The following is a 25,307-nucleotide window of genomic DNA, read 5'->3' as shown; positions in this document are numbered from 1 at the left end:
ACTCCAAAGCATATAGCCGAGGCCCGGTTAGGTCCCCCCCCCCGCCCCCGGACCGTTCCGTTCCAAGCAGGCCGGATGCGCCGTTCTTGGCCCGAGACAATACTCATCAACGTCTAGGTAAGAGGTCAGGAGGTGTTAAGGCTGGTGTTCAGTTCTACTTCGTCCCGTTCCGCGCTGGAGGCTGGTAGTTAGGAACTCATTGCACAGCGGGCCAACTCCTGACTATCGTTCAATACTCCGTTCGAATTGGTCGACCACCCAGAAGAGAGGGGTTCGGACACCGTCTCAACAGAGGTTTCGAAAACTGGTGAAAATCAATGAGAACCTTCAGTCCACCTAGGACCACCAACTGACGCGCCATGGCAACACTTTTCGCCCCCTCCACGCCCCGTCTGCTCAGACACGCCCGCCGGGGTGGCGGCGGCGGCGGCAGCAGGAGGACGCTGATGACAGCCGCAGAGGCAGCCCAGCAGATGCTGCACGCCTTCGAGGGCCAGACCAGGGTCCAGCGGCAGGTCCTGGACGGGCACCAGCTGCAGAAGCTCAGCCTGACCCTCAACCGGCCGCATCTGCACCCCGGGGCTGGACGTGACGCGCGGGCCGCCCCCGAAAGGGACCCCGCTACCCCCAGGGTACCACCTCGTGTACTTCTCGCCGGCGAGCGTGGAGTCGGAGCTCGGGGCCGACGGCACGGACAGGACGTTCAACGCGCCGGGCCCGTTCTCGCGCCGCATGTGGGCAGGCGGGCGGATGACCTGGACCCCCGGGGCGGCGCCGCTGCGGGTGGGAGACGAGGCCGAGGAGCGGACGAGGTTCGTGGGCGCGGCGGCCAAGAAGAGCCGCGGCGGGTCCGAGATGGTCCTCGTCGACGTCGAGAAGGAGTTCTGGGGCCCGGAGGGGCTGGCGCTCGTGGACCGCAGGGCGTGGGTGTTCAGGCCGCCGCCCAGGGAGGCCCTGGCCCGGTCGGACGCGCAGGTGGCGGGTGTTGTGCCCGGTGCTGTTGGGCGGCACTCGACGGTGGAGGATGTGCTCGTAGAGGGTTCTGGTGAGTTGGTGATGTTGAGGCTCTGGGAGCTGAAGCTTTCTTTGTGGAATGACTGCTGACTGTGGATACAGACATACCGCAGCGCAAGTTCCAGTGGTCGCCGGTGGCTTTGTTCCGGTTCTCAGCGCTGACGTTCAACGGACACATGATCCACTACAACGAGAGCTGGACGAGGAACGTTGAAGGGCACCCAGCCACTGTTGTGCACGGGCCGCTGAATCTCATCGGGATGATGGATTACTGGCGAGATGTCCATGGCCCGGGGAAGGAGGCGGGTGACATTAGTTACCGCGCACTCTCACCCCTCTACTCGGGAGATGAGTACGCGGTTCGTACAGAGTCGATCAAGGATGTTGAAGGCGGGAAGAGCTGGGACATTGTCGTTGCGAAAAATGGTACAGTCAACATGAAGGGCACGATATCGGCAGCCTCATGATCGTAGATATCTGGAGGCTCGTATGCTGGGTAGCCTCGTCTGATCCATCCCTGTATAATAATACCAGTGTCTCGAGAACAAGCAACAAGACGCACTCTGAGGTGACAACTCTTTGGCAAAGCTCTTTCAGTTTTCCCCCTTGCGACAGCTCACAAGCCTGAGATCGATTGAGCGATAGCCCCCTTTCTTCCGGCCGAAACATTCTTGGCAGCTTACCTGAACAGAAAGTTGAGAGATTATTACCACGACCAATCTTCAAAGCCCTGCTTGAGAGTATGATTGGCTCTGTTTACGAAGTCTACTCTGAAGCTCACAGCGGCCGAAGTTGAGGCATGCGAGTGTACCGCGCGGCGCGGTGATGACATCGCCACTTGTACTGGGTGGGCCCCTGACTACGGCCCCAACTAGGAGAACACTCACTACAAGTGAGAGAATCACTTCGAGCCGTGGGTCAGGTAAACGAAGACGCTTATAAACTCCGTACAATCCTAGCAAGTCTTGCTCTCGCACGTTGGCCTGACTCCCATATACATATGCCTAGAATAGCATTATAAAAAAGTATCTTCTCTCCATCTGCTTCCTTGTCCACCATCCCCACGGTCAACCGTCATGTACGGGCACGTAACCGACCTTATTGTCTGTGGCCCAAATCGTACACTCGATGCGCCATCCGCCACCGTGCTTGCCTATCATGTCACATATCCCAGACCATGCGATGAATCTGAAACGAAGTCTATGCTCCCGCTATCGCAATTTCTCTCGTTTAACATTTTTAGTACACACGCTTGAATGGAGGAACAGCCTTGCACTCGGCCTCGTCAAGCGTGTGGCCGATGACCTTGCGGTAGGACAGGTCGACCTTGCCGTGGGGCTCCTTCTGGAAAGACAGGGTGTGCTTCATCCAGTTCACGTCGTCACGGTCGGGGTAGTCTTCACGGGCGTGGGCACCACGAGACTCCTTTCGGTTGGCGGCAGAGGTGGCGGTTTGAGTACTGTAGCTCGTCAGTATATGATCACAAAAAAGTTTCACCCCATTGTTACTCACGCGCAGGTCAGCAGGTTCCTCAGCTCCAGAGTCTCGACGAGGTCAGAGTTCCAGATCATGCTGCGGTCCTTGATGCCAACATCCTTGAACATCCCGTCAACCTCGGTAATCTTCTCGACACCCTGGTCCAGGGACTCTTGCGTCCTGAAGACGCTGACATCCGTCTGCATCGTCTTCTGCATGGCCAGGCGGATCTCAGCCGTGCTCTTTGGTCCGTCGGACGTCCGGATCTGGTCGAGCATCTCGATCGACTTGGCACCGGCATCAGCGCTGAGAGGCTTGTGCTTGGTGCCAGGTGTGAAGTTATCGCGGATAGTGTGTGAAACAGCACGGCCAAAGACGACCAGATCCAAGAGGGAGTTGGCTCCCAGGCGGTTGGCACCGTGGACGGACACGCAGGCAGCTTCACCGCAGGCGAACAGGCCGGGGACGACCTTGTCGTTGCCGCTCTCATCGACAGTGAGCACCTCTCCAGTGTAACGAGTTGGGATACCGCCCATGTTGTAGTGGACGGTAGGCAGGACAGGAATCGGTTGCTTCGTGACGTCGACACCGGAGAAAATGCTGGCTGTCTCGGAGATACCGGGCAGACGCTCGTGGAGGACCTCTGGGGGCAGGTGGCTAAGCTGGAGGTAGATGTGGTCCTTCTCGGGGCCAACACCGCGGCCATCACGGATCTCCATGGTCATGGACCGGGAGACAACGTCGCGAGAGGCAAGATCCTTAGCGGTTGGTGCGTAACGCTCCATGAAACGCTCACCCTGGCCGTTCAGCAGGTAGCCACCCTCGCCACGGGCACCCTCGGTGATCAGGCAGCCAGCTCCGTAGATACCAGTCGGGTGGAATTGGACGAACTCGAGATCCTGGTTTGGCAGGCCAGCACGGGCAACCATGGCCATACCGTCACCGGTACACGTGTGTGCAGAGGTACAGCTGAAGTATGCTCGGCCGTAGCCACCGGTGGCCAGAACCGTGTTGTTCGAGAGGAATCGGTGCAGAGTACCATCCTCCTGGTTGTAGGCCAGGACACCGCGGCACTCGCCATCCTCCATGATCAGGTCGACGACGAAGTATTCGATGAAGTAGTTGGTGTTGTGTCGCAGGGACTGACCGTACAGGGTATGCAGAAGGGCGTGGCCGGTTCGATCAGCGGCAGCACAGCATCTGTAGGCTTGTCCGCCCTTGCCGTATTTCTGGGACTGGCCACCAAAGGCACGCTGGTAGCTGTGACCAAAGTCAGACACTATCTCTCTCCACGTTTGTCTCCGGTGCGAGCTTACATCTTTCCATCCTCCGTTCGGGAGAAAGGGCAACCGTAGTTCTCGAGCTCAATGATGGAGGCGGGTGCCTCTCGTGTCATGTAGTGGATAGCATCCTGGTCTCCAAGCCAATCTGAGCCCTTCACAGTGTCGTACATGTGCCACCTCCAGTCATCCTCGTGCATGTTTCCCAGTGCTGCGTTGATACCTCCTTGTGCGGCGACAGTGTGACTTCTCGTGGGGAACAGCTTCGATATACATGCGGTGTTGAAACCTGCCTCGGCGAGACCAAAGGCGGCTCGCAGGCCGGAGCCACCGGCACCGACGACGACGGCATCGTATTCGTGGTCCTTTGTAAGTCTCCATGTCAGCGGGCGCGTGTGTGGGCGGAGGAATATGGCAGGAACTGTCGAGGAGACGCACGATCACTGGGTACTTGGTGCTGACGAAGGGTGAAGCCTCTTGGGCTCGCAGAGGTCGGTTCGCGAATATTTTGGCTGTCGACGATCATATCAGTTTCGGAAGATCCGAGCTTCGAGGCAACGGGTGGTAGATTAAAACATACCAGCTGCTGGAGTGGAAGAAAATGCCCTCGATTGGCTTCTCGCAAGGCGAGACACCTGTGTGTGGTCCTGTGTTAGCTGTCTGTTGTTGAACAGGTGGGACGTCGCAGGACTCGAGACAAGCAAGACGGAGCGCGCGCATGTGGCCGGCGACAGGCACAGGCGCAGAGTGGGAGCGAAGCTTACAGCCGGCGTCGAAAGAAGCCTCCTCATAGCCATTGTTGGGGCCATGGTCGAAACGGGATCCGATGTGAGGGTGCAAACGAGGCAGAGGTGCGTTCCAGTAGACAAGAAACTCGCCCTGCAAGTCGTGTGTACAGGTTCAGCATGGAAGAATGGATGATGTTGCGAGAAAGGTCGCACTGGGCAGAGCCGGAACGTTGAGCAAGGAGCCAATCACAATCGGCTTATTCAAGTTGATTTGCCGAGGCAATGCCGACTACAGGATCACGTGCCGCCGCCTCAAACGTCTTCCAACTTGATTCCGATTCGAGTGATGATTCATAGGATGGAAGGCATGGTAAATATAGCACGTTGCAGACAATTGACTGCGCCTTGACTGCCCAGCCAAACGTGTCTGGTCTGGGTGCACACTGGGCCAAATGAAATACAGGTCACAGTGATCTCAGAAACTTTCGCTACGTCTTGACCAATACACACACTCTCTCTCTCTCTGCAGGACATGCTCCTCAGGACGTCCAATTGATTAAGCTCCCGCGGAATGATTTACTGCGATGGGTCTTACGGAAAATATCTATGTCTTTGAGGATAACCTTCAAGATCGTACCTAAATAGGCTCTGTCTGATCCGCCCCTCTGCTCTTCCCATGTGTTGAGTACCTTCCAACCCTCAAGACCCCTGCAAGCTGCAGTATGGTGTATCTATGTCTCTGTGCATCCACCAAATAAGGTTAAGTATCATACATGCCCAGCGATGGCCATTGAAAGATTATGTAAGCTGGCAAGGTGTCAACATTGCAGACAGCGGCTTGGTTGTTTCTAATGCAAATGAAGTCGTCTTCAAAGATCATATGCTCACTTATGGGCACAACTTCATGCGCTAATCTCGAAATTCCCTCTCACTGGTAATGTATCAGTCGGATCTTATCGCCCACACATGACCACAGTCTAGAAGATGGGACTCCCGCACACATGCATATACTAGCGAGGTGCCAGCGATTGAAGCTCCCCAGGATGCCTCAGCAGTTGCGACAGCAAAGACCATGTCTCGGACACCTTCACGTTACAGTCGGTTAGCCAGCAGGTAGAGAGTGGTCTCCTTCTTTTAGAACTCACGTTTCTTATACACGCCGTTGACACTCTGTAGATATACCACCAGGACTCACTTGACAATCATTCTCCTCAGCTGCGGGCGAGGCCACCCTTGCGGCTTGATCCTGTACTCTGTCCATCTGACCCACTTCGTCGATGAGTATATTCGTGGCGAGCCTTAATATTTTCTCCCGGAACTTTTCCGACTCGTTGAAGGCCCACGAGTTCTGCATCTCGGGACCACAAGGCGAGGAAGCCGCGTAAAGGTTGTCGAGCAGCTCTGGCAGGTCCTGAGACCTGCTGCGACTCTGCGTAGCTGCCAAGTAGCTGTTGGGAGAAAACGAGGCGTTATAGTACTCCGTTGCCATTGAGTCTATGCTGTGGTACCCCGCTGCTTTGCACGCGTCGAGAATCATCTCAAAGCGGTCTTCGAGATTCGCTGGAGTGGTGGCGAGGTGATCCATGGGAGATTGTCCCATGCCGCCGTCACGTCCTCTCATCAAATCGTCCCTCGACCCAACGAAACCAGTTGGGGAACATGTGGAAAGACGAGAAGGATCACTTGTTGGTGGACTCATAACCCCACCTGGAAAGCTGACGATTGCTTGTAGATCAGCGCATTCCTCTGTCGCCGGTGTGGGCAGAACTTGTTCGTTCGACCAGAAATATCCCGTTGTCACCACGTCGAGATGTCCAACTTCAAGGCGGCCATCGACAGGGCTTTGCACGTGTAAGATACCAGGACTACCTGCGACCGGCAAGTAAGACGGTCCTCCCTCGTAGGGGTAGGCACTTCCGATGTTCATAGTATCATGGTAAAACTGGCCAGTGTGCAGACCTTCGATCGGGCTGGCTTGGTCTGAATGCGTTAAGAAACTGATGAGTGTTAGTTGATAACGATCTGTCAGGGCCTGAATTTCTCTTAGCACTGACACTTGGCCGTTACCAACGGGCCCGGACGGTTGCACGGTGGAAGAGAGATCCGGTCCCGTATCAACACTCTCAAGAATCGGTCCCGTCGATGAAGGAGACTCGGTCGCAGAATCCAGGTCTTTGGCCCCATGGCGGACAGAATGTCTCTTCCCTGTTCCGAAACCGGGTCAACAAAAGTACTTCCGCTACAGTTGAGGATTTCAAAGCGACGCACTTTTGCGATATTCCCTTTGTGCTAGTCGATTTCTCTTTCTCATAGGGGATTCGTCCTCCCAATGAAAAGAAGCATCGCCGATTTTTAACACGCGGTCGCTCACGTCCATTTTATGATCTGGGTGTCAGGAAATGTGTGATATAAGTGAAACCTGTGGCAGCGGAACAGAGGGTATAAGAAGGTCGAAGGAGCCTGGAGTGTCGCCGGCGATGATTCCGTCGGACCCCTGCTTGCCCATCCAGAGACGGCACACACCATTGGCAATCCAGACCTCTGCGCATAGATTCACGCGACGGTGAGAGTGTGTGGATCGACGAATGAGCGTGGCATGCACGTCTCTCCTCGATCGGACGCCCTTGGCCAGCCACCGTCAGGATATCGGCCAGACCTCTCAAGTGCCTCCATCCGAATTTTCGGCACGTCTTCAAGGAAATTATGGTCTCTTCAGCAAATCATGGCAGACTTGAGACCCGTTGCTCAGCCCTCTTGGTCATAGTATTAGTTCATGCACGCCCGCATAGCGTGTATTCACACCTTGTCAATATTCTTATGTTCATTAGGCTCTCACCCCATGTCATAGCTCAGCGTGCAGATTGGTCAGTCTGTCATGACAACGAGACTCAGGGTGGTGATGCAAGGGTGATGGAACTGCTGTCAGCTGGGCCGCGTTGCTTTTTCGTGGTCTTCTGCATAGTCCATACCCAATGGGTACGCGGCGGGTGAGGCTGAGACGGGGACCCACCCAATCTCTCGCGAACCCATCCATATCTTGGAACCAACGTGCTTTTCCGGGGATTTTCCAAGCAGAATTTGTCATGGTTGGACATGGACGACGGGTACGCCTGCCGTGTGTCCGGAACCGCGCAGATATCCCACGGGTCGGGATGCGATCTCGAGTCTCATTCGCTGAGTTTCAAAGCTGTCGTGCACCTGTCTTGACCGGACACTTGCGATTGGGTCATCGCGATCGTTCCACGATCTCATATCTTGCATTGTACATGTTTGAAAGTGCCCATGTTAGGCAATACTGAGGTAACACTGCGCATGCAGCTCCGATGGAAGCCGTCGAGAAAAGAAGAGCGGCCCGATGAGGCTGATCAGGAAGCTTAAATCGAAGGATTCTGTATAGTTTTGCCCTAGCTACCTGACACGAAACAATAACTCACACGCATTACCTGGCATCCCTACGAGAAGTAACCCATCTTCACGATTCTCTGCATTGTTTACGCACGACTGTCTTTCGGACGGTGCTGAAAATCCACATGACCTTTGTGGGCGTGTCAAGAGGGTGTTCACCGCTGACGCGTTGCATATGCTGTGGAACGGAGACCCTTCGATGGAGAAATTAGGCGTCCTGCTGATCAGCAGGCCAAGCCCGATCCCCCCGGAATGTGCTTTGATAGGTTGAATACACATTGTAACATCGAAACCAAACATCTAGACTTCCTACAAAATGATCAAGATGAAGCGAAGGGGGTGAATGAAAGGGAAAGTCAAGCCGTCTCGGTCACATTCACTGGTGGACTGAATCGATTTCCGTTACAAACTCTCGGGCTCAGCGTGCACTTCGATTGGAAAAAGTCCGACGCGAAGATACTAGCCAATCGTCCGGGAAGGTAACGACTTCCCGCCTGTGGCGTTGATGGAGTATTGTCTGGGTTTTCGACTCGAATCTTGCAAGGTGTTGGCATCCTCGGAACCGTTTTGTACTGCGGCCCCACGTCTCTCACGTTGACATGAAATATGGGGAGGGTGTACAAACACGTGTCCTCCGCTGCCTGAGTAACATCTGGCACAAAATTATTCGGAACCGGATCATAGCTGTTAAACTTGTCCGGGCAGTTGCGCGAGCCTCTGACCAGATCTGCTATGCTGACACTAGCTGTCGTCAGGGGTCGGAAGTCGTCATCGCTCAGCGCTTCGGAATAGACATCGGGGAAGCCGACTCCGTAGCCATTATGGCCCTGGCCGGGTTCTCCAGTGAGTAAATGATATCGTCGACGATGACACAGGAGGCTAGCGACTCGGAGTCACCGCAAGAGGGGTATCACCCACATACGAGGTAGTGCTTCGAGGCGACGAGAGAAGCAGACAGCAACCTCTTTCTGAGATATTCGTCTGTGTCCCTTTTGAACTCTTCGCGGACACCGTCGTACATGGGGTGGAGGAACTGTCCATTGCCAAAGAATGCTACAATGTCAACATACTTGTCTCTTGTACCACGGCCCGGTCATCCCAGCCTGACAAGTCGTTTGACTTCGTAGTTGTATCTGTACTATTCAACAATACCCTGAATCTCCCTCAACTCAGATTTATACCTTACAATTTCGGGCTTGAGCTTTTACCGAGCTCAAGATTGTCTGGATTTGTGAAGAGAACGAACCAGAAGCTAGCCGTTCCATTTCGTCTCATCTTATTCCAGCTATTCCAGATATCTGATGCGAGACTGGAACTTCTTGACCCTAGAGACACGAATAAACGAGAGGTTTTACTTGTAGGGATCCATGAATGGCTCCATAGAAGCGGCGGTGTACTAGTATTGAGCGGCACAGCCAGAATATTAAGAACGCACTATCGCATGCTGCCTCGGAAGCACTGCTCAAAGCCCAGCAGTTGCTTCTTGGCATTGCGACTCTCTCCTTGCGAGTTGGTTCTTAAATGACCGGCGCCACCGAACCCCAACTCCAGGACATTCTGCCTGCACGATGTTACGCATTCATGTGTATAGAATTGATTAGTGTGTGGCCTTCCGAGAGACCGCACACGGACCGCAGCTGGACTTTCTCGGTCACAGGTATTACGAAACCCTCTTGTGAACTTGTCAATACTGGACGGTTCAACTCAGCAGCAAAGGCTCTTCACGTCATCGCCATTCGCGGTCTCACCCAAAACACAAGTTGCGGATTTGGCCAGAAATCATGAATACTGACCCATCTCGTTGCGCGAACGTCCAAATCACAAGCCAAGAAGACGCTGATGGTTTCAATGACTGTGGCACAGTAACGGGAGATTTGCTTATAAGTGGGAGTGCAGCTGGCCAAATCACTCTAAATGGAGTATCCGACATCACTGGCAGCCTGCAACTCGCGCCGTGCCCGTCAACTGCCTGCGATGGACTTGCAACCTTCTCCAGTCCGGACCTCTTGGGAAGTCGGCGAGAATGTCATTTTTGAGAATCTGACGACCTTCACCGAGATCGTCTTCCCGAAACTACAGGGCGCTCATTCAATATCTCTTGTAGACTTGCCCAACCTGATGAACGTGTCTATGGACTCATTGCACCTTGCGATGAACGGTGGCTTCGAACTCTACAACACAGGAAACTTCACTCTGTCAGGTCTGGCCAGTCTCGCTGAGCTCTCACTTCCCAATCTTGCGGTTGCCAAGGTCGTCGAGCTCAGCGACCTTCCTTCGTTGAGGAGCATCTCCTTCCAATCATTGACCTCCGTGAACTCGATCATCATCCTGGACACCGCGCTCTTGTCGCGTGCAGACTTTCAGGTCATGTCGGCATTCAGGCCGTCGCCAGATATCCCGGAGACCCAGGTCCAGATCTCGAACACCAATCTCACAGGCCTCACAGATATCTTCGCCGGCGCCCACAACATCAGCCGCATGTCTTTCAGCAACAATCCATCAATGTACCAACTCAGCCTTGGTATACTGCACACTGGTGAGCTGGAGGGCCATGGAAGTGGCGGTTTGTCCCTGGATTTCGCTGAGCCGCTCCAATACAGCGACAGTGACGTTTCCTCTGTTGGTCTCCTGAACATCACTGGCCTGCGGGACATGAGTTCATATCGTGGCCCCTACAACATCAACTCGGGTCTAGCCATGGACACGTTCATCGCAGCAAACAACAACATGACGGAAATGAGTGTACCGGCAATACAAGCATTGAAAGTGTTGGAAATACACGACAATGCAGATTTGGAGAATTTAAGTATGTCGGCGGATATGACGAGTTGGAAAATGGATGTCATTCGGATTGTGGATAACCCCAAGTTGGTACTGAGAAATGAGTCTCTTTCGTCCTCTTCCTCGTTGTGGATATGGCCTTCGGGGAATATCTCTGAGATGGTCTTTCGTGGGCAATTCGAAACATCATTCTTGTGAGTATCAAAATGTGCGAAACTTAAGAAGTCCCGTCTCAATTGCGACGGATACTGACCAAACTCATCATAACCCTCTAGCGATGGCCTTACAGGCAATGAAACGCTTAGGCTTGATGTCACCGGGAACTTTGAAGTTCAGTCTACCGTCTCCTCGTTTGACTGCTCCGGGCTTGACGGTCTGCGATCCCGTGGCGTGTTCTCTGGCGATTACACTTGTCAAGGACGGATCTTGCCGGCTGGAAATGGCGTTGAAGGGCGTGCAAGCTATGGAAATCTCGGTCTGCAAGTGGTTTGGCTACCACTCGTGGTGTATCACCTCATGCAGTGGTTGTTCTAGAGCCCGTCAATCCCAGGGCTGCCCTCGGGCGTGCTTGGTCACTCATATCGCCATCTTCACTTGCCATGGCTAGTCTCCGCGAGGCATTCTGTATCTTTGACGCACATTTTGTCTGGTTCTCAACCTTTGTGAATGCGGTCGTACGTTGCTGTCCAGAATCAGAGGGCTATCCTGTGGTACAGAAGTTTAGAGCAGAATTCGTGGTTCGGCTGTTGGACCTGAAAGGCGCTGTTCCAGGCCCGGCCCATCATCAGAGACCAGGTGTGAGATCAAGTGGGGATGCCGCACTAGGCTGCATTCCCAGGAGGCGAAGAATGCAAGGCCTGAGGTCTTTTGCGAGACACAAGATGCTCATTCATCTCGTGGGCATTTCATGCGCGAACAAGGCAGGCGGTCTTGCAGCAGCATGCTCCTTGTGCTCGAGGCATGTGATAGGGCAGGTCTGGCCCACGTCTCAGTTCACGGGTGCTCTCACCTGAATTCCCGACGTCCACGCTCAAGCAACCGGCCAGGATGAATGCCAGACGATGCTCAGGATGCACATCTGTATTTGAGCGGTGTCTGAGCAGCAATGCTGCATGTAAGCCCGGTCTTGTGCGACAATCAGACGTTCGGGCATGACAGGCAGATGGTCTGAACCACCATGGATGGTTACATCGATCTCGGTCGACGCGAACGTGCAGTGTTCTTGTCAATCTTGTTCACAAAGTAAGACGTCCTTCAGACTTCCATTCGTCTTGCACATGACACTCCCGAGGCTCCCAGGCGAGGAGAATTCTTTCAGAGGAAGGCTGTGGATGCGGCTGAAGCAACTGCACGGAGGGGCGTACAATCCATGTTAACTGCTCACCACTCATCTCCGTAGTCATGAGAGGAATGGTCTGACTCTTGGCCTGTCATGGACATAAGCCGCCCAAGGGCCCGTCGGGAACTGGCGCCAGACAGCAAATTCTCGCTACATTTCGGCGACGGTCCGATAGGAACACTCAAAATGGCAAGCCAAACAGAACGTATATGTATCTTATAGATCAGTCGGTAGTTGGATGTTGGGATCGTGCTGCTATTGTTCGGTGGTGCCGGCTGGTCTCGGGCCCCTGGGCCAGGTCGACGGCGGTGGATTCCCGAGGTGGGATGCTGGAGTGAGACTCAGTCAGAACTGCAAACCCGGGACGAGTCCTGGTCTTTGTACCGCAGAACACCCCCTGATCGCATCTCATAGGTAAATGTCCCAATGTCCATATGCCACATGCTAAGCAGGCGGCATGTGCATATTATGCCAGGGCCCGTTTTCGTCTTTCTGCCGCTACTTCCGTTTGATTCCGTTAGGGGGAGTGCCGCTGCCGAGTTTCGGCGGGGTAGCTGGCAGCTCGGGAAAGACGAGAGGGAAAGGGCCAAGGGGGAGGGGGAGCTATGACGATGATTTAAACATCGGGCAGACCCCACCTTGGCTGTGTTGAAATTGACAAGCTCGTTCTCCCAATTGACTCAAGATTCCTTCAGGTATTGTGTGTCAAGTGCGATTGAACATAGCGCCTCTATATCCTATCCTGTGAGTCAAGACCCCCCAAGCTCCCAGACAGCCTTTCTCCTGTTGGACAAAAACGCCTCGAGAAAACGAGCTTTGTTACCCCGCCATGACACCACTCCCCTCGCCTCGCCTCTGCACCGGCACGTCTCGAAGGTTCGTCGCTTCGCTCGATCCTCTCGCCCGGGACGGCCGTGGATAGGGAGGCCAGTGCTTGGTCGACCATCGCCAACGCTCACTTCATATACCGTCAGGCCATGAAGTCATCCTGGAGCCCCGGTCTGGGGATGTGCAAATGATGTCAAGCCTGTTTGTAAAAGTGGACTGTAGGTGGGAAGAGGCCGCAGAGGACGGCGCATCAGCCTCACCGTGCTCAGGCCCGTCCGGAGTCCACTTTCACAGTCCACAAGCAAGCATCTGCCATGTTCCGCCCACCTGGGCAGCGAGTCCAAGGTGGGCTGCTCCTGGCTCCGGCTCCTGGCAGCTGCAGACCCAGACACCCAGACACAGGCCCAGAGAACGTCCCCTACCCACGTACCCCTCCAAGCCCACTCGGAAGCTCCCACCCATTTGTGTCATACCTAGGTCGTACCGGCCAGGAGAATTTATCGCTCACTTCATAAGAAACACCTCATCGCATTACAATTTCTGCGACTCAGTCTCCTCAGCCCCACTGACACGCCACCAGGTTCACTCCATCTGTTTATAACTAGCTCTCCCCTACGTTTTTCACCTCAGCCGTGACCGAGACCATCTTGCTCTACTCTACTCTGCCATCAGAACAACGCTCCTACTCACGACCTCTTCTATCCCACCTTGAAAGCAACCCCACCAAGCCTCAACAAAATGGGTGCCCAAGACGTTTTGTCCCGCAAGTCCGGTGTCATCGTCGGTGACGATGTGCTCGCCCTCTTCAAGTATGCTCGGGAGCACCAGTTCGCCATCCCCGCCATCAACGTGACCTCCAGCTCGACTGTCGTCTCTGCTCTCGAGGGTGCTCGTGACGCCAAGTCCCCCATCATCCTGTGAGTTTTCTACCCCTCAGGCCCCAGACATGTCCCCGCCCGCGGCGGCTAACGGCTCCTGTCAAGGCAAACATCCCAGGGTGGTGCCGCCTACTTCGCCGGTAAGGGCGTTGACAACAAGGACCAGACTGCCTCCATTGCCGGTGGCATCGCAGCAGCACACTTCATCCGAGCCATTGCTCCCACATACGGCATCCCCGTCGTCCTGCACACCGACCACTGCGCCAAGAAGCTTCTGCCATGGCTCGACGGTCTGCTCGACGCCGACGAGAAGTACTTCAAGGAGCACGGCGAGCCCCTCTTCTCCTCTCACATGATCGACCTGTCCGAGGAGCCCGTCGACTACAACATCCAGACCACCGCCGCCTACCTGAAGCGCGCTGCCCCCATGAAGCAGTGGCTGGAGATGGAGATCGGCATCACTGGTGGTGAGGAGGACGGTGTGAACAACGAGGACGTTGACAACAACTCGCTGTACACCCAGCCCGAGGACATCCTGGCCATCGTCAAGGCCCTCGAGCCCATCAGCCCCTACTTCTCCATTGCCGCTGGCTTCGGCAACGTCCACGGTGAGCACACCCCCTCTGCGTTTGCCCCACTCACCAGCATGCGATGCAGTCACTAATACGTCACTCCCCAGGTGTGTACAAGCCTGGCAACGTCAAGCTGCACCCCGAGCTCCTGGGCAAGCACCAGGCGTACGTCAAGGAGCAGCTGTCCAAGAAGGAGGACAAGCCCGTCTTCTTCGTCTTCCACGGCGGCTCCGGCTCCAGCAAGGACGAGTACCTGCAGGCCATCAAGCTGGGCGTGGTCAAGGTCAACCTGGACACCGACATGCAGTTCGCCTACCTGTCCGGAATCCGGGACTACGTCCTCAACAAGAAGGACTACCTCCTGACCACCGTCGGCAACCCCGACGGCGCCGACAAGCCCAACAAGAAGTACTTCGACCCCCGTGTCTGGGTGCGCGAGGGTGAGAAGACCATGACCAAGCGTCTCGAGGTCGCCCTCAACGACTTCAACACCGAGAACAAGCTGTAAACTGGGTATTTGTTACGTGTCTGGTCTGGCTATAGTATCTACGGGAATGCTTTATGAAGCTGAATGAGATGACATGAGCGTTGAAGCCGGGCGGTTAGGAGCATAAATAGGAATGGTGGCGGTTGGTTTGCTGCATCTAGGAAGTTGACCTGGAAAAAGACCTCCATTGGTGATACCTCAAAATGAAAAAGAAATAATCAATACCTGAGCATGATCTTTCACTACCTGATGTAACGAGACTTTCCTTTGAATCATGAGTGACATTACAAACAACTTCCTTATTGCTCCTGTACTATATGATGTGTCCCGATTCTGCCACGCCTGGGGACTGGTTTGGCTAGTGCGGTGTTGTAGTCCCTGGCTTGAGCATATACACATGCAAAATCGACAGACCGCCACGCCTTCCTTACAAACCATCAAATCTGATATTGGCTACTGTTTCCTATCCCGAAGATGCCCGCCTAACCTAGAAAGAATATACACATCTCCCCCCCCCCCCCCACACGCAGTGTCCACACGGTCACGCCCAGCCGGCTCACTGGCCCAGGTGCGCCTGCGCGAAGGCGGCGATGGCCTCCTCGTCCAGCGGGGGCTCGGCCCTGACCTTGTCCGCCTTCGCGGCGTCGAATCGCCACACGCCGCCGGTCTTGTCACCGTCGCCGTGGTCGGGGACGCCGACGTACTTGGCGAGGTCGGCGAGGATGGGGTCCGGGTCGGTGCGGACGGTAAAGTAGCGGCGCTGCCACATGCGGCCCTCTGCCTTCTCCTTGGCGCGCAGCTCGCGCTGGGCCGTCTCGATCTTGCCCTTCTCGCGGCCGACGGCGTCCATATCGCCCTTGAGGATGCCGGCCGCGACCTTCTGCCAGGCGCGCCGCGACTCGAGCGGGTGCTGGGCCTCGATGGGGGCGACGGACAACGGCGTCGACTTGGCGGCCACGGCGTCGTAGCTGTCGACCAGGTTGGACGAGGATGCGTGCTTAGCGGGGCCAGAGTGGATCTCGAAGGCCTTGGTCCACTGGCCCGTCACGCTGTACACCACGTCCTTCTCCTTGCCCGTTGGGTACAGCGCCGCCGTGAAGCTGTTCTTCTTGCCCGAGAGCCACCCCTTGCCGCTGTAGTCGATCTTGGCCGTGTAGCCTGACGAGGACGTGATGTAGGACGCGCCATCGAGCTCGATAAAGGGCGAACCGAAGATCAGGCCCTCGACGTGCAGGCTGGGGAGCGAGATGAGGAACGTCTCCTTCTCGCCTTCCTTGTCGGGGATGGGCACCGTGAGAATGGCATGGCCGATCTGCTTGATGTTGATCGTCTTGCTGAAGCTTGCCTTTTGTGCGTTGAATCCTTCAAGGTGGACGCCCGTGGGCAGGTTGGTGATGCTGTAGGCTGTGGCGGGTGGGTGGTGGCTGTATGGAAGCGCAGGAGTTAGCCCGAGTCGTGCACCAGGGGTCGAGTATGCACAAGCAAGGCGCCGCATGGGTCTTCCTACCTGACCTGCTCGCTGATGAGCTCTGTGGTGCCGGCCTCGTCCTCCCATTTCCCCAGGAACAGCTCCCCGAGGAAGGGGTTGAGGGGTTTCTTCTCGTTGCCATATTGCTCGCTCCTGCTGGCGTACTGCTGCTTTAGGGTGGTCAAGAACCACTTGAGCACCAGCAGTGCCCGCTTCTCAGGGTCGGCCTCCTTGGCGGGGGCGACGAATATTGATGGGTGTTCGCACCAGTAGGAGCTGAACTCGGTCAAGCTGGTCCCGGAGAGGATGAAGGGCGGTGCGGTGAGGCTGGACAGGTCGCCGTTGAAGGAGGCGATGGACTATAGGCCCGGGGAGCCACCGAGGTCAGTGTCGAGTCCTTTGCTGCCCATGGGCGTGTACCAACCGCCTTGGGGGGTCGGGGTGCGCCGACATACCTTGAGAAAGGCGGACCAGCTGCCGCTCTGGGCCGCCTGCGCATTTTGCTGTGCGGTGTCGGCCATGTTGAATGTCTGTGTGCAGTGTGGTTCAGGCCGGGATGTCTTGGGATGAGTCCGGGTTTCTTGGTCTATGCTGCCGAATGTCTGCCCGCAGTGTAAGTGACAGTGTCAGCACTCGAGTACGGAAGGCAGGTCCAGTAGGTCCAGTTTGCCCCCTGAGGCCCTCGGGAGGGTCTTTGCTAGGCGAGATCGGCAAGCGACAATAAGGTCAGGTGTGGGAGTGGGTAAGTGGGGTTCCGGATCGTACCTTCACCTGGAGGCGTTCTGTGACAATTTATGAGAGTTTGGCTTTGCGAGGTGGGACAGGAGCGACCAAGCCCCAATAGCACGTCCCGCTACGGTGGCTCAAGAACAACTGTGTATCGGCAACAAGGTGGTTCACAGGTTTTCGAAGACACAAGAAGCAAGCAAGTGGGGCGAGATGTTTGGATTGTGTCGTGGCCTAGTTGTGTTGTCAAAGGAAAAGACGCTCCCTTGGGAAGGCAAATCCTCCCGTCATCAGGCCAGCCCGCCCCTGCCTAGGCCAAGCTCATCTCAGCTCACGGGATAGTGTGGCAGGTAATTTTAGCATGCTCTCGCGAGGTTCGTTGAGGTCTGGCGCAGGTGGCCCTCCGCCTCCCAGGTGCTCGCACTCATCCTCGCGGTGCGTGTTCCATCGGCCGAGCTTGGGGCCTCTGTCGCCTGACGTCAGTACGATTCGCGGGGCTGCATGGGAAGCTATAGTCCAGCCCAGACACACACCTTCCTGCACTCGCTTTCGTCATCCGAACAAGCCACACGCACAGCTCTGGGATGGCTAAGCGCGGCTGACGCATCTTATCTCCGGCCTGGGACCCTGGCATTACCGGGATCTTGATAGATTTTACTGGTATTAGTGCCTGATGGCTAGCACTCGTACTCGTGTGTCTATGTAAACTGCTCGCTTTTGGTATTATTATTTTCAATATACGAATGAGAAAAACATGGTCAACAGGCTCGGCAGAAAACACGTGCGCAGGGTATCAAAGTTCCACTTTGGCTTTCCCAAAAGCCCCAAACTCCGCAGTAACAAGGCAGATCAGATCGGTCATGGCATATGAAGGACACTGGCCAGGAGGGCGTGCCGTGCGTACCACCTTTAGTATTTGCCACACTGGCTCACCAGCTTCTTCACCTGGTCTACGTTGAGCCCAGAGTAACGCTCCGGAGGCTTGTCCTCCCCAACAACGACCCATGGGCTCAAAATGCACAGCTCCGTCGTCTTATCCCACGCCCATGCCAGGCACTTCTTGGGCTGGCTCACGCAGGAGCTCAGACACTTGTCCACCGAGCCTGCGTGGTTGATCATGGTGATATCGTCCTGCCTGCCAACATGGTCCTGACCAGACCGTATTGGGTTCTTGCCGAGCGCATCCAGGTCCGGCTGCCCGTATATTTCCCACAGGTCCTTCCAGAACACCGGCTCCTCGATCTGGGCAAACGTCTTGCCGACATCTTTCATCTGCGCCGGCTGTGCCAATCCGTGGAAGGAGACGACCGGCGAGCAGAACCGATCTGCGGACGCTTTTGTGATCAACGGCCTCTCCCCGTTGAAGAAGTGACCGTACCTCTCGCTAATATAGACCCCGATCTTGTTCAACGTCGTCGCAATCAGCTTGTCGCCCCACGTCTCGTCGACAGATGCGACGTAAGCCTCCGAGACGACTTCGGGGTTGTCGTCGAACAAGCTTCTCATGGTCTCGTGAGAGAGGATGAAGCTCGAGCCCCCGTGCGCAAACCTGGTCTTGTAGTCACCGATGGCGTTGCCGAGATACATCCCCTTTGAAGCGTCGAGGTGCTCGAGGAATCGGTAGAGCGACGGTCGAATAATGAAGGTATCGTCATCCTGCATGATGTACCATTTCTTTCCAGGCATGGTTTTCCACGCCAATTCAAGACTGGGTATGAACTGGGTTATCATGGTCAGCTGGATAATCGGGCACCAATTTGCAGGCCCCGTACCTTGAGAGCATCCAACTCCCACCCCACGGCCTTGGACGACTGTTCCGCATCTTCCTTCCGGCCTTGTTGTATCGCCAATGTCATATTCCCGTATTTGTATATACGTTCTGTGCTCTGGATCTCTGTCCTGGCGACAGCCTCGTGCTCGATCGCCGCTGCAACCACGTCGTGTATGATAACGGTCCTCCCTTTCAACTCGAGTTTTGTAGCATAGTCCCCTACGACTAATATGTTGTCTCCGTATTCGCTCCCTGCCTTGAGGGCCCCTGACGCCTCGAGCAGCGCCGGGACTCGATCCTGGGTGCCGTAGCCCGTCTTCACGATGTACGCGACCTCCTCGTCCGTGAAGGGGAACTGGCCGGGCAGCTCGAGCAGTAGGCGTTCGTCGGCATTCGAGGAGCGAAAGGTCCCAGAAACCTTTGATGACGTGAGTCGCCAGAAAGAGAAGAAGGGGCTGTCGTAGGGCAGGAACATCCACGCGATCGCGCACCAGACCAGGAGGACGAGAACCGCCACCAACGCCAGGCGCTGGGGGCCCGCGACGCGCGGGAACATGTTAATGGTTGTTGTCGGTCGATCGAGGGGTAGGCCGGCCTAGGGAGGCAGGGCGAAGAAACGATAGAGAACGAGTAAAGCTCCCATTGCTGAGTGTCAGTGCATTGCTCAAGATTGATTATTGACAAACAAAACCCAGGGGGTCCTTCGTCATGGCGATCGTCTTGGCCCGTATCCCTTGAGTGCCGTAGTGCCGTCCGCCGAGTTAAGGGGGTCCGGGTAGAGCCAGTCGAAGCCAAGGGCCTCTAAGGGTCTAACCCCGGTCGAACGTCGCTGGGGGCCACGGAATATTGCAAATATTGCTGGCGGGCCTCTAAAAGGGTTCTGGTCACTATTCCACCAAAAATTCCATAGCATCACTCAATATGAGTCAAGACGCAATCAAAAGTAAGTGGTTGAGGTCCCTGTTCCGTCGCACACAACCAGGGGCGTGCCCACTGCTGTGTCTGAGTACTTCGACATGTGCTGCTGCCCAATGGACATTCCGTCTGACACCACCTGCACGAACCTTTCCGGTGTTGGAAAACAAGGGGTCGTCCCCATCGGAGGACGAAGATGAAGCACAACAACGTGCGGAGCCGACGTGAGCTTTAAAGCGTGGTGTGGCTGCATGAGCTGAACAGACCGTCGCAAATCACTCGAACCAGTCGACAGGCCTTGTCCTCGGAAAACCAGAGTGGTCAATTTCAACAATGGATGCACTCCCACCTACGAGGCTGCGGGCTGGTCCGAGGCTAAGTCGCGGAAGGAATACAATTGCCTTCCAGGTTACATTGCATCTGCCTGGAGGAAGCGAGTCGCATGCGTGACGCCGCTCTAATGCTGCGATCCCACAGCGATCCATCCTCTTTTGGATGCTAACAGAAACCACGCCCCGGCTTCTTGCCAGCCTCATCAATTCTGGCTGAATGGTCGTAAATAGGATCCAATCCCCAACTCAAGGACCAGATTGTGTGTGGATGTGTGTCAATGGATCCAGTGCCATCCAGACTCATGCGACATCATGTCTGCCCAACCCTTTCGGTCGCCCGAGGAAGATGACCCTGCGATTTACGCGACCGCGCGGGAGTCTTTGGAGAAACTGCTGTCAACGAACGACTTGCAAAGCCCTTGCCTATCAGTCGAGCCACATGACTTACGGGATATCCGCGACCTACGATGTCATTTCTTTGGCTGCCTCGGAATCAACAGGCGGCTTCAAGTCTTGTCTAACCCTAGAGATCCTATCTGGGCACAAGCCGAGGCCCTGGAGACCAAAGACACCGAACCGGTTCAGAAGAACAACTCGAAAACGCCGCCTGTGGGCTTCGTAGATCCAGATGAGTACCAGCCAGGAATGAGATATGTCACGGCCTTGAGCCTGCAGGCGGAACTGAAAAGGATATCCGTTCTGCGCAGGACCCCGGCTCTTAGGGGTCTGGTACGCGAGGTTCAGCGTAGCCTTGTGGCGTGGAGAGAGGAGAACAAAAAGAACATCAGCAATGTCGAAAGACTTAGAATCGATACGACCCACTTCCGCCTGATGGTGCCCCCTGGGACACCTGGGAGCCCGCGCCAACCAGAGGGCCGAGGTGTTGCACCCGGTTCAGCTCAGGATCCCGGTCCTCCATTGACCAAAGAACGGCGCCGTAACACGAACCTGACCCAGGGCAGCCTCACAGAACACGACGACTTCTCGCGAATGCTGAAGAAAATCGTCGACGACGAGCGTGAAAAGAGCAAGGAAGCCATGCCAGAGGACGACCCCATGACGTCCTATGAACTCAAAAGAGATGTCAAAGCACAGCTGATTCTACTTGAGCGCCCGAGGACCTCGGGTTCGAGAGCAGCGTCAGTCATGGGCAACGTCATGGAGCCCGACTGGGAAGACGTCGGAGATGAGATTTTCAAGGGCCGATTTCCTGACCAACAGCTTTCCATGTTTCACCTCTTGAACGGGGTATTGAAGGGAGGAAAGTTCAATAGGGGTAAATTCGAAAGGACCGTCAAGTCGACTACAGAGGATGAACTTTGCCCTAGCAAGCTGAGATACTATCATATTCCTGTCAACAATATGCAGGTAAGTCGGTATCCTCTCCTTCCTTTGAACAATTATCACCACCCCTTTGAGCATCTGCCAACACAATTTGGGCGTCGAAAAAGGAGAAATGGTGTCACTGGGCGTAGAGTATGGTCGTAACCGTAGTGAACCAGTACCTCAAACAGATGCCTCCACCAAAATCAATCCTCCGCTCCCCCAAACCTCTAGTTACCCCCTGCAAGACAGTGTCTTCTGGCACAACAATATGAAACTGACGAGACTTCACAGTGGGCTGAGGTACGAACATCTGACCACTCTTGAGTGAGAGACCTAGCAGTGCAGAACTCTAACTCGGTCTCAGCAAGCTATTGCAAGCTACTTTGACGAGCCTTATCCCGAGCCAGGGCACGACTTTTATCCCTCAACCAAACTAGTCTTGCGAGATGACTGCTGGAGGGGCCAAGAGCATGGTAATGAGCCGCACTCGATGGTTCATAACCGCCACTTGCGTCCAATGTGCGAGAAAATATCAACAGGTACGTCTACGTTCGCGCCGAAGATACTGTAAAAAATGCCTCAGCGGGGACACAATGCTCACCGTGGCCCCCAGATGCCGATGATGCTTACCGCAAAGGAGAGAACAGCCTCGTCCTGTTTGTAAGTCTGACTGTTGACAATTCTCAATCCCACTTCTTTAACGAATCATCCACGAATCATCCAGATGCCATTTCTCCACTGGGAAACAGACAGAAGACGAAATCAGGCTGCAAACCTGATTGAAAGACTCGCAGATGAGCACGAACTGGATTTGAGAGAGACTGCCCAGATGTGGAAGGAAATCCGGAAAGACGATCGAAGGGGTCTGCTCAAATTAGCCCAGCACCGTCCTGCTCCGACAGCTACGGGTCATAAAGAACCGAACTATTACAGGACACGAGGGACAGACAGGGACGAGATACTGCAAGCCCTGGCCAAGATTTTGTGGGAGAAGATTCGAAAAGACAGCACCGCAACAATGCCCTCAGGTCTCCCACACACCCTATGGCAGAGAATTCGGGACGAGTGCTTCGAAGACATCTTGGTCAAGGCCTTGAAAAATGCTCTACTAGAGAAAGCACGTGCCCAGGAAATCCCTCAGATACTCCAAAAGTTCGTCCCGGACCAGGCCATTGATCAAAAAGAGCAGCTGGCATTTGACTGGGACAACGCTCTATGGAGGATTAAGGAAGCTGGGAAGGGCTATCCGACTCCACACGCCCTGGACGACATCTTTTGGGAACAGATCAAGAAGGCCAGGGAAATAGCTGACCGCAGAAGAGGGCTTGAAGACGAGAATGACCAAGACCCAGAAGAGTTCCAAGGCGAAGGGGCAGCCAACCTTCAGTCCCACAGCGCAGGTCCAGGCATGAACGGATCCCTAGGACAAATCTTCAAATCACCCACAACGATATTCCAGGGAATCAAGGTCGATGAATACGGGTGTCCCCAACCTAGAAAGAAGCTCGCCAAAGTATTGATCAAGGCCGCAAGGCTCTACGAACAAATCATGACATACCCCGACCAGAGAATCATGGAGAAGGACCTTTTCTCCGATCCTCCTCTTCACCCCCGACGGACCCTAGACCAAGCGTATTTTTGGAGACTGCGTACAACACGAAGTCGAGACCGGGACCAAGTCGTCTATCGGCACACCAACGCGGAGTTCGCGCATAAGTTTCGACCGCAAGACACAGCTCACATATGCGACAAGAAGACGCCGTCATCGGTGAACAATCAGACCCGTCCTATCAGTGACCAGGCCGACACGACAGACTCGGAGAACTGGCAGTGGAGTCGCCACGGCGAATTCGAACAAGCCTACGGGTGCGCGCAGTGCGACGCAGACATTCGCAAAGTACCGCGAGCAATCATGGTTGACCAGTTGTGGATGTGGGTGTTGGACAAGGATACAATACTTACGTGCTTTCCTCAGAGATATGGAGTGTCCTACAAGGACGACTCTGGAGTGCATCAGTCCATCCGGACAAGAGTGAAGACGCGCAGTAACCCGGACAATCATGTCCGATCTGTCTTCGACCTTGCCCTGATCATACTGGACGAGTGTTTCAATACCTTCTTTAACAGGGCCCGGACGGCCGACAAAAGACCTCAAGTCATGGACATGTTCGCCGAGAGCATTGGCCGTGTTGTATGTTACGCACCAGCCTTGCCTTACTGACACAGCATGATACACTAACGCCATGACAGACTCACAAACAAGCCGTTGCCTTCAAACATCTGTGGAGCCTCTCAGAGCGCCTCACAGCGATCTACCAGAGTGGAGTCGAGGACAAGGTCGACCCAAGCATCTACCAATCCGAGGCCGAAGACAAAGTCGACCCTAGGATCATGCTGGCTCTCCTCGACGTGACCCCAGAGGCCGAGCTCCAGCGCGAGATCCGCGACATAATCGACGAGCTGGACATTATGCTTCATGTCGTGGGGCAGCAGCAGGAGGTGATCAAGCGGTTCGTCAGGTTCGCCGAGGACGTGCTCAGTGTGAATCCCGCGAACCTCCCGAGGCAGATCGGCTCCGCTACGCCCGTCGACGTGCAGAGCATTGTGGCGGATCAGATCAAGTCGTTTGAGTCTCGCAAGGCGGATCTGCTTTCCGAGGTCGAGGACAGAATCAAAGAGCTTGAGGGGTTGAAGGCCAGCGCGCTCAGCACGGCGGAGAATGTGGGTCAAGTTCTTTCTATTTGCCTCATCGACCTCACTCAGACTGACCGTAACCCAGGTGAACGACCTCCTCGGCTTGAAGCAGCAGCAAGCAAGTGTGGTTCAGGCTTACGAGGCTATGAAGCAAGGGGAGGAGACGGTGCGCCAGGGCAAGGCCATCATGGTCTTTACGGTCATGACGATCCTTTTCGTATGGAGCACCACCCACCAATTAAGCTCTTCTCTCACGTCAGAGAACGCAAGCTAACAAAAATGCCAGCTGCCGCTGTCGTTCATGAGCAGCCTCTTCGGGATGAACGCCGTGGAGCTCACAGGCGAGGACCCATCACCGGGCGCGGGCGACGACTCGCGGCCGGTGCCCGACGAGATCGCGTCCTTCTGGCCCATAACCTTCAAGAGGCAGATCCTGATAATGTGTACGTCTTACCCCATATGTCCTGACGGAAAATGAGAAAAGAAATGCATAGCTGACGCACGCATGCATCCAGTCACCGTCTCCTTCGGCGCCGTCCTGGCGGTGATCATCCCGGCCTTCAGCCCCTTTGCGCGCGCGGCCGCCTCCTCGGCCCTGCGGTACGCCGCCGCCCGCGCCGTCACCGCCGCGCCGCTGTACCGCCTCTGGCTGGGCAGCGGGTGGAGCAGCAGGAGGCTGCGGGCGCGCGCGGGCGGGGCCGTCAGGGACATGAAGCACGCGGTGCGCGAGGCGATGAGGCGCCAGCGGTTGGAGGAGAGCGAGGTCCGCGACGGCGTGAGGAGGAAGGGGGCGCCGGCAGTTGGGGGTCCGTTTGGGGGTGCTGGGCCCGGCCCGCGGCAGAGTCGGAGGCGTGGGATGTCGCGAGGAGGGAGTAGTGGGCGTGGTGGTGTCTAGGCCCGAGGTGCCAGGGCGAATCGGAGGCGCTGGCTGCCTCGGTTCCTGGGTTCTTAGATACACCCTTATGCTATTCATGTGGGTGGGCAGGCGGGATGGATGGCATGACATGGCCGGCGGATCTATTGTCCCACAGGCGGCTCTGGATCCTGCACGCTTTGACTCCCGTTGTCCCTGTGATATGACCGGATACGTCCTGATCGGCCTGACGCCCCTTGAGCGCCAAGCCAATGCGTTGTGTTCACTATAGCCAGCCCTGATGGGATTGCGTGGTGTGAAGGCACCAGGGGAGTGTCAGGGGCGGTGTCGCGGCTTCATCTTGACTCGGCCTCAGAGGCTGGCTATATGATTGACTGTGGAATTGCAAAGGGAATTGGCGCGGAACACTGTCG

The 25,307-nt window shown here is 55.6% G+C and overlaps 7 protein-coding genes across 7 annotated transcripts; 4 read left to right on the top strand and 3 right to left on the bottom strand.

Annotated features, from left to right (window-relative positions):
• Positions 1–359: 359 nt before the first annotated feature.
• On the top strand, positions 360–1,481 carry INS49_010334 (uncharacterized protein; the record flags this gene model as incomplete). The annotated part of the gene is made up of 3 exons (XM_043171060.1): positions 360–588; positions 632–1,045; positions 1,117–1,481. 3 exons carry the CDS (start codon positions 360–362, stop codon positions 1,479–1,481), a joined length of 1,008 nt encoding a protein of 335 aa, XP_043025625.1.
• A 772-nt stretch (positions 1,482–2,253) lies between these two features.
• On the bottom strand, positions 2,254–6,098 carry INS49_010333 (uncharacterized protein; the record flags this gene model as incomplete). Its single annotated transcript, XM_043171059.1, has 7 exons — positions 2,254–2,473; positions 2,527–3,750; positions 3,807–4,135; positions 4,209–4,227; positions 4,351–4,405; positions 4,535–4,649; positions 5,694–6,098. The coding sequence occupies 7 exons, from the start codon at positions 6,096–6,098 to the stop codon at positions 2,254–2,256; spliced, it is 2,367 nt and encodes a 788-aa protein (XP_043025624.1).
• Positions 6,099–9,877: 3,779 nt separating this feature from the next.
• INS49_010332 (uncharacterized protein) lies at positions 9,878–10,980 on the top strand (the record flags this gene model as incomplete). The annotated part of the gene is made up of 2 exons (XM_043171058.1): positions 9,878–10,878; positions 10,974–10,980. The coding sequence occupies 2 exons, from the start codon at positions 9,878–9,880 to the stop codon at positions 10,978–10,980; spliced, it is 1,008 nt and encodes a 335-aa protein (XP_043025623.1).
• A 2,609-nt stretch (positions 10,981–13,589) lies between these two features.
• INS49_010331 (uncharacterized protein) lies at positions 13,590–14,809 on the top strand (the record flags this gene model as incomplete). Its single annotated transcript, XM_043171057.1, has 3 exons — positions 13,590–13,768; positions 13,835–14,337; positions 14,409–14,809. 3 exons carry the CDS (start codon positions 13,590–13,592, stop codon positions 14,807–14,809), a joined length of 1,083 nt encoding a protein of 360 aa, XP_043025622.1.
• A 535-nt stretch (positions 14,810–15,344) lies between these two features.
• INS49_010330 (uncharacterized protein) lies at positions 15,345–16,777 on the bottom strand (the record flags this gene model as incomplete). The annotated part of the gene is made up of 3 exons (XM_043171056.1): positions 15,345–16,212; positions 16,296–16,615; positions 16,712–16,777. The coding sequence occupies 3 exons, from the start codon at positions 16,775–16,777 to the stop codon at positions 15,345–15,347; spliced, it is 1,254 nt and encodes a 417-aa protein (XP_043025621.1).
• A 1,114-nt stretch (positions 16,778–17,891) lies between these two features.
• INS49_010329 (uncharacterized protein) lies at positions 17,892–19,309 on the bottom strand (the record flags this gene model as incomplete). Its single annotated transcript, XM_043171055.1, has 2 exons — positions 17,892–18,701; positions 18,755–19,309. The coding sequence occupies 2 exons, from the start codon at positions 19,307–19,309 to the stop codon at positions 17,892–17,894; spliced, it is 1,365 nt and encodes a 454-aa protein (XP_043025620.1).
• Positions 19,310–20,312: 1,003 nt separating this feature from the next.
• Positions 20,313–24,915, top strand: INS49_010328 (uncharacterized protein; the record flags this gene model as incomplete). The annotated part of the gene is made up of 9 exons (XM_043171054.1): positions 20,313–21,368; positions 21,618–21,626; positions 21,691–21,865; positions 21,940–21,986; positions 22,051–23,517; positions 23,577–24,047; positions 24,106–24,237; positions 24,307–24,463; positions 24,536–24,915. The coding sequence occupies 9 exons, from the start codon at positions 20,313–20,315 to the stop codon at positions 24,913–24,915; spliced, it is 3,894 nt and encodes a 1,297-aa protein (XP_043025619.1).
• Positions 24,916–25,307: the final 392 nt, after the last annotated feature.

The sequence above is a fragment of the Diaporthe citri genome, assembly GCF_014595645.1.
Source record: "Diaporthe citri strain NFHF-8-4 chromosome Unknown scaffold_4, whole genome shotgun sequence".
NCBI classification, from domain to species: domain Eukaryota; kingdom Fungi; phylum Ascomycota; class Sordariomycetes; order Diaporthales; family Diaporthaceae; genus Diaporthe; species Diaporthe citri.
The sequence above is the reverse complement of the archived record's forward strand: the minus strand, read 5'-3'. Positions and strand labels throughout refer to the sequence as shown.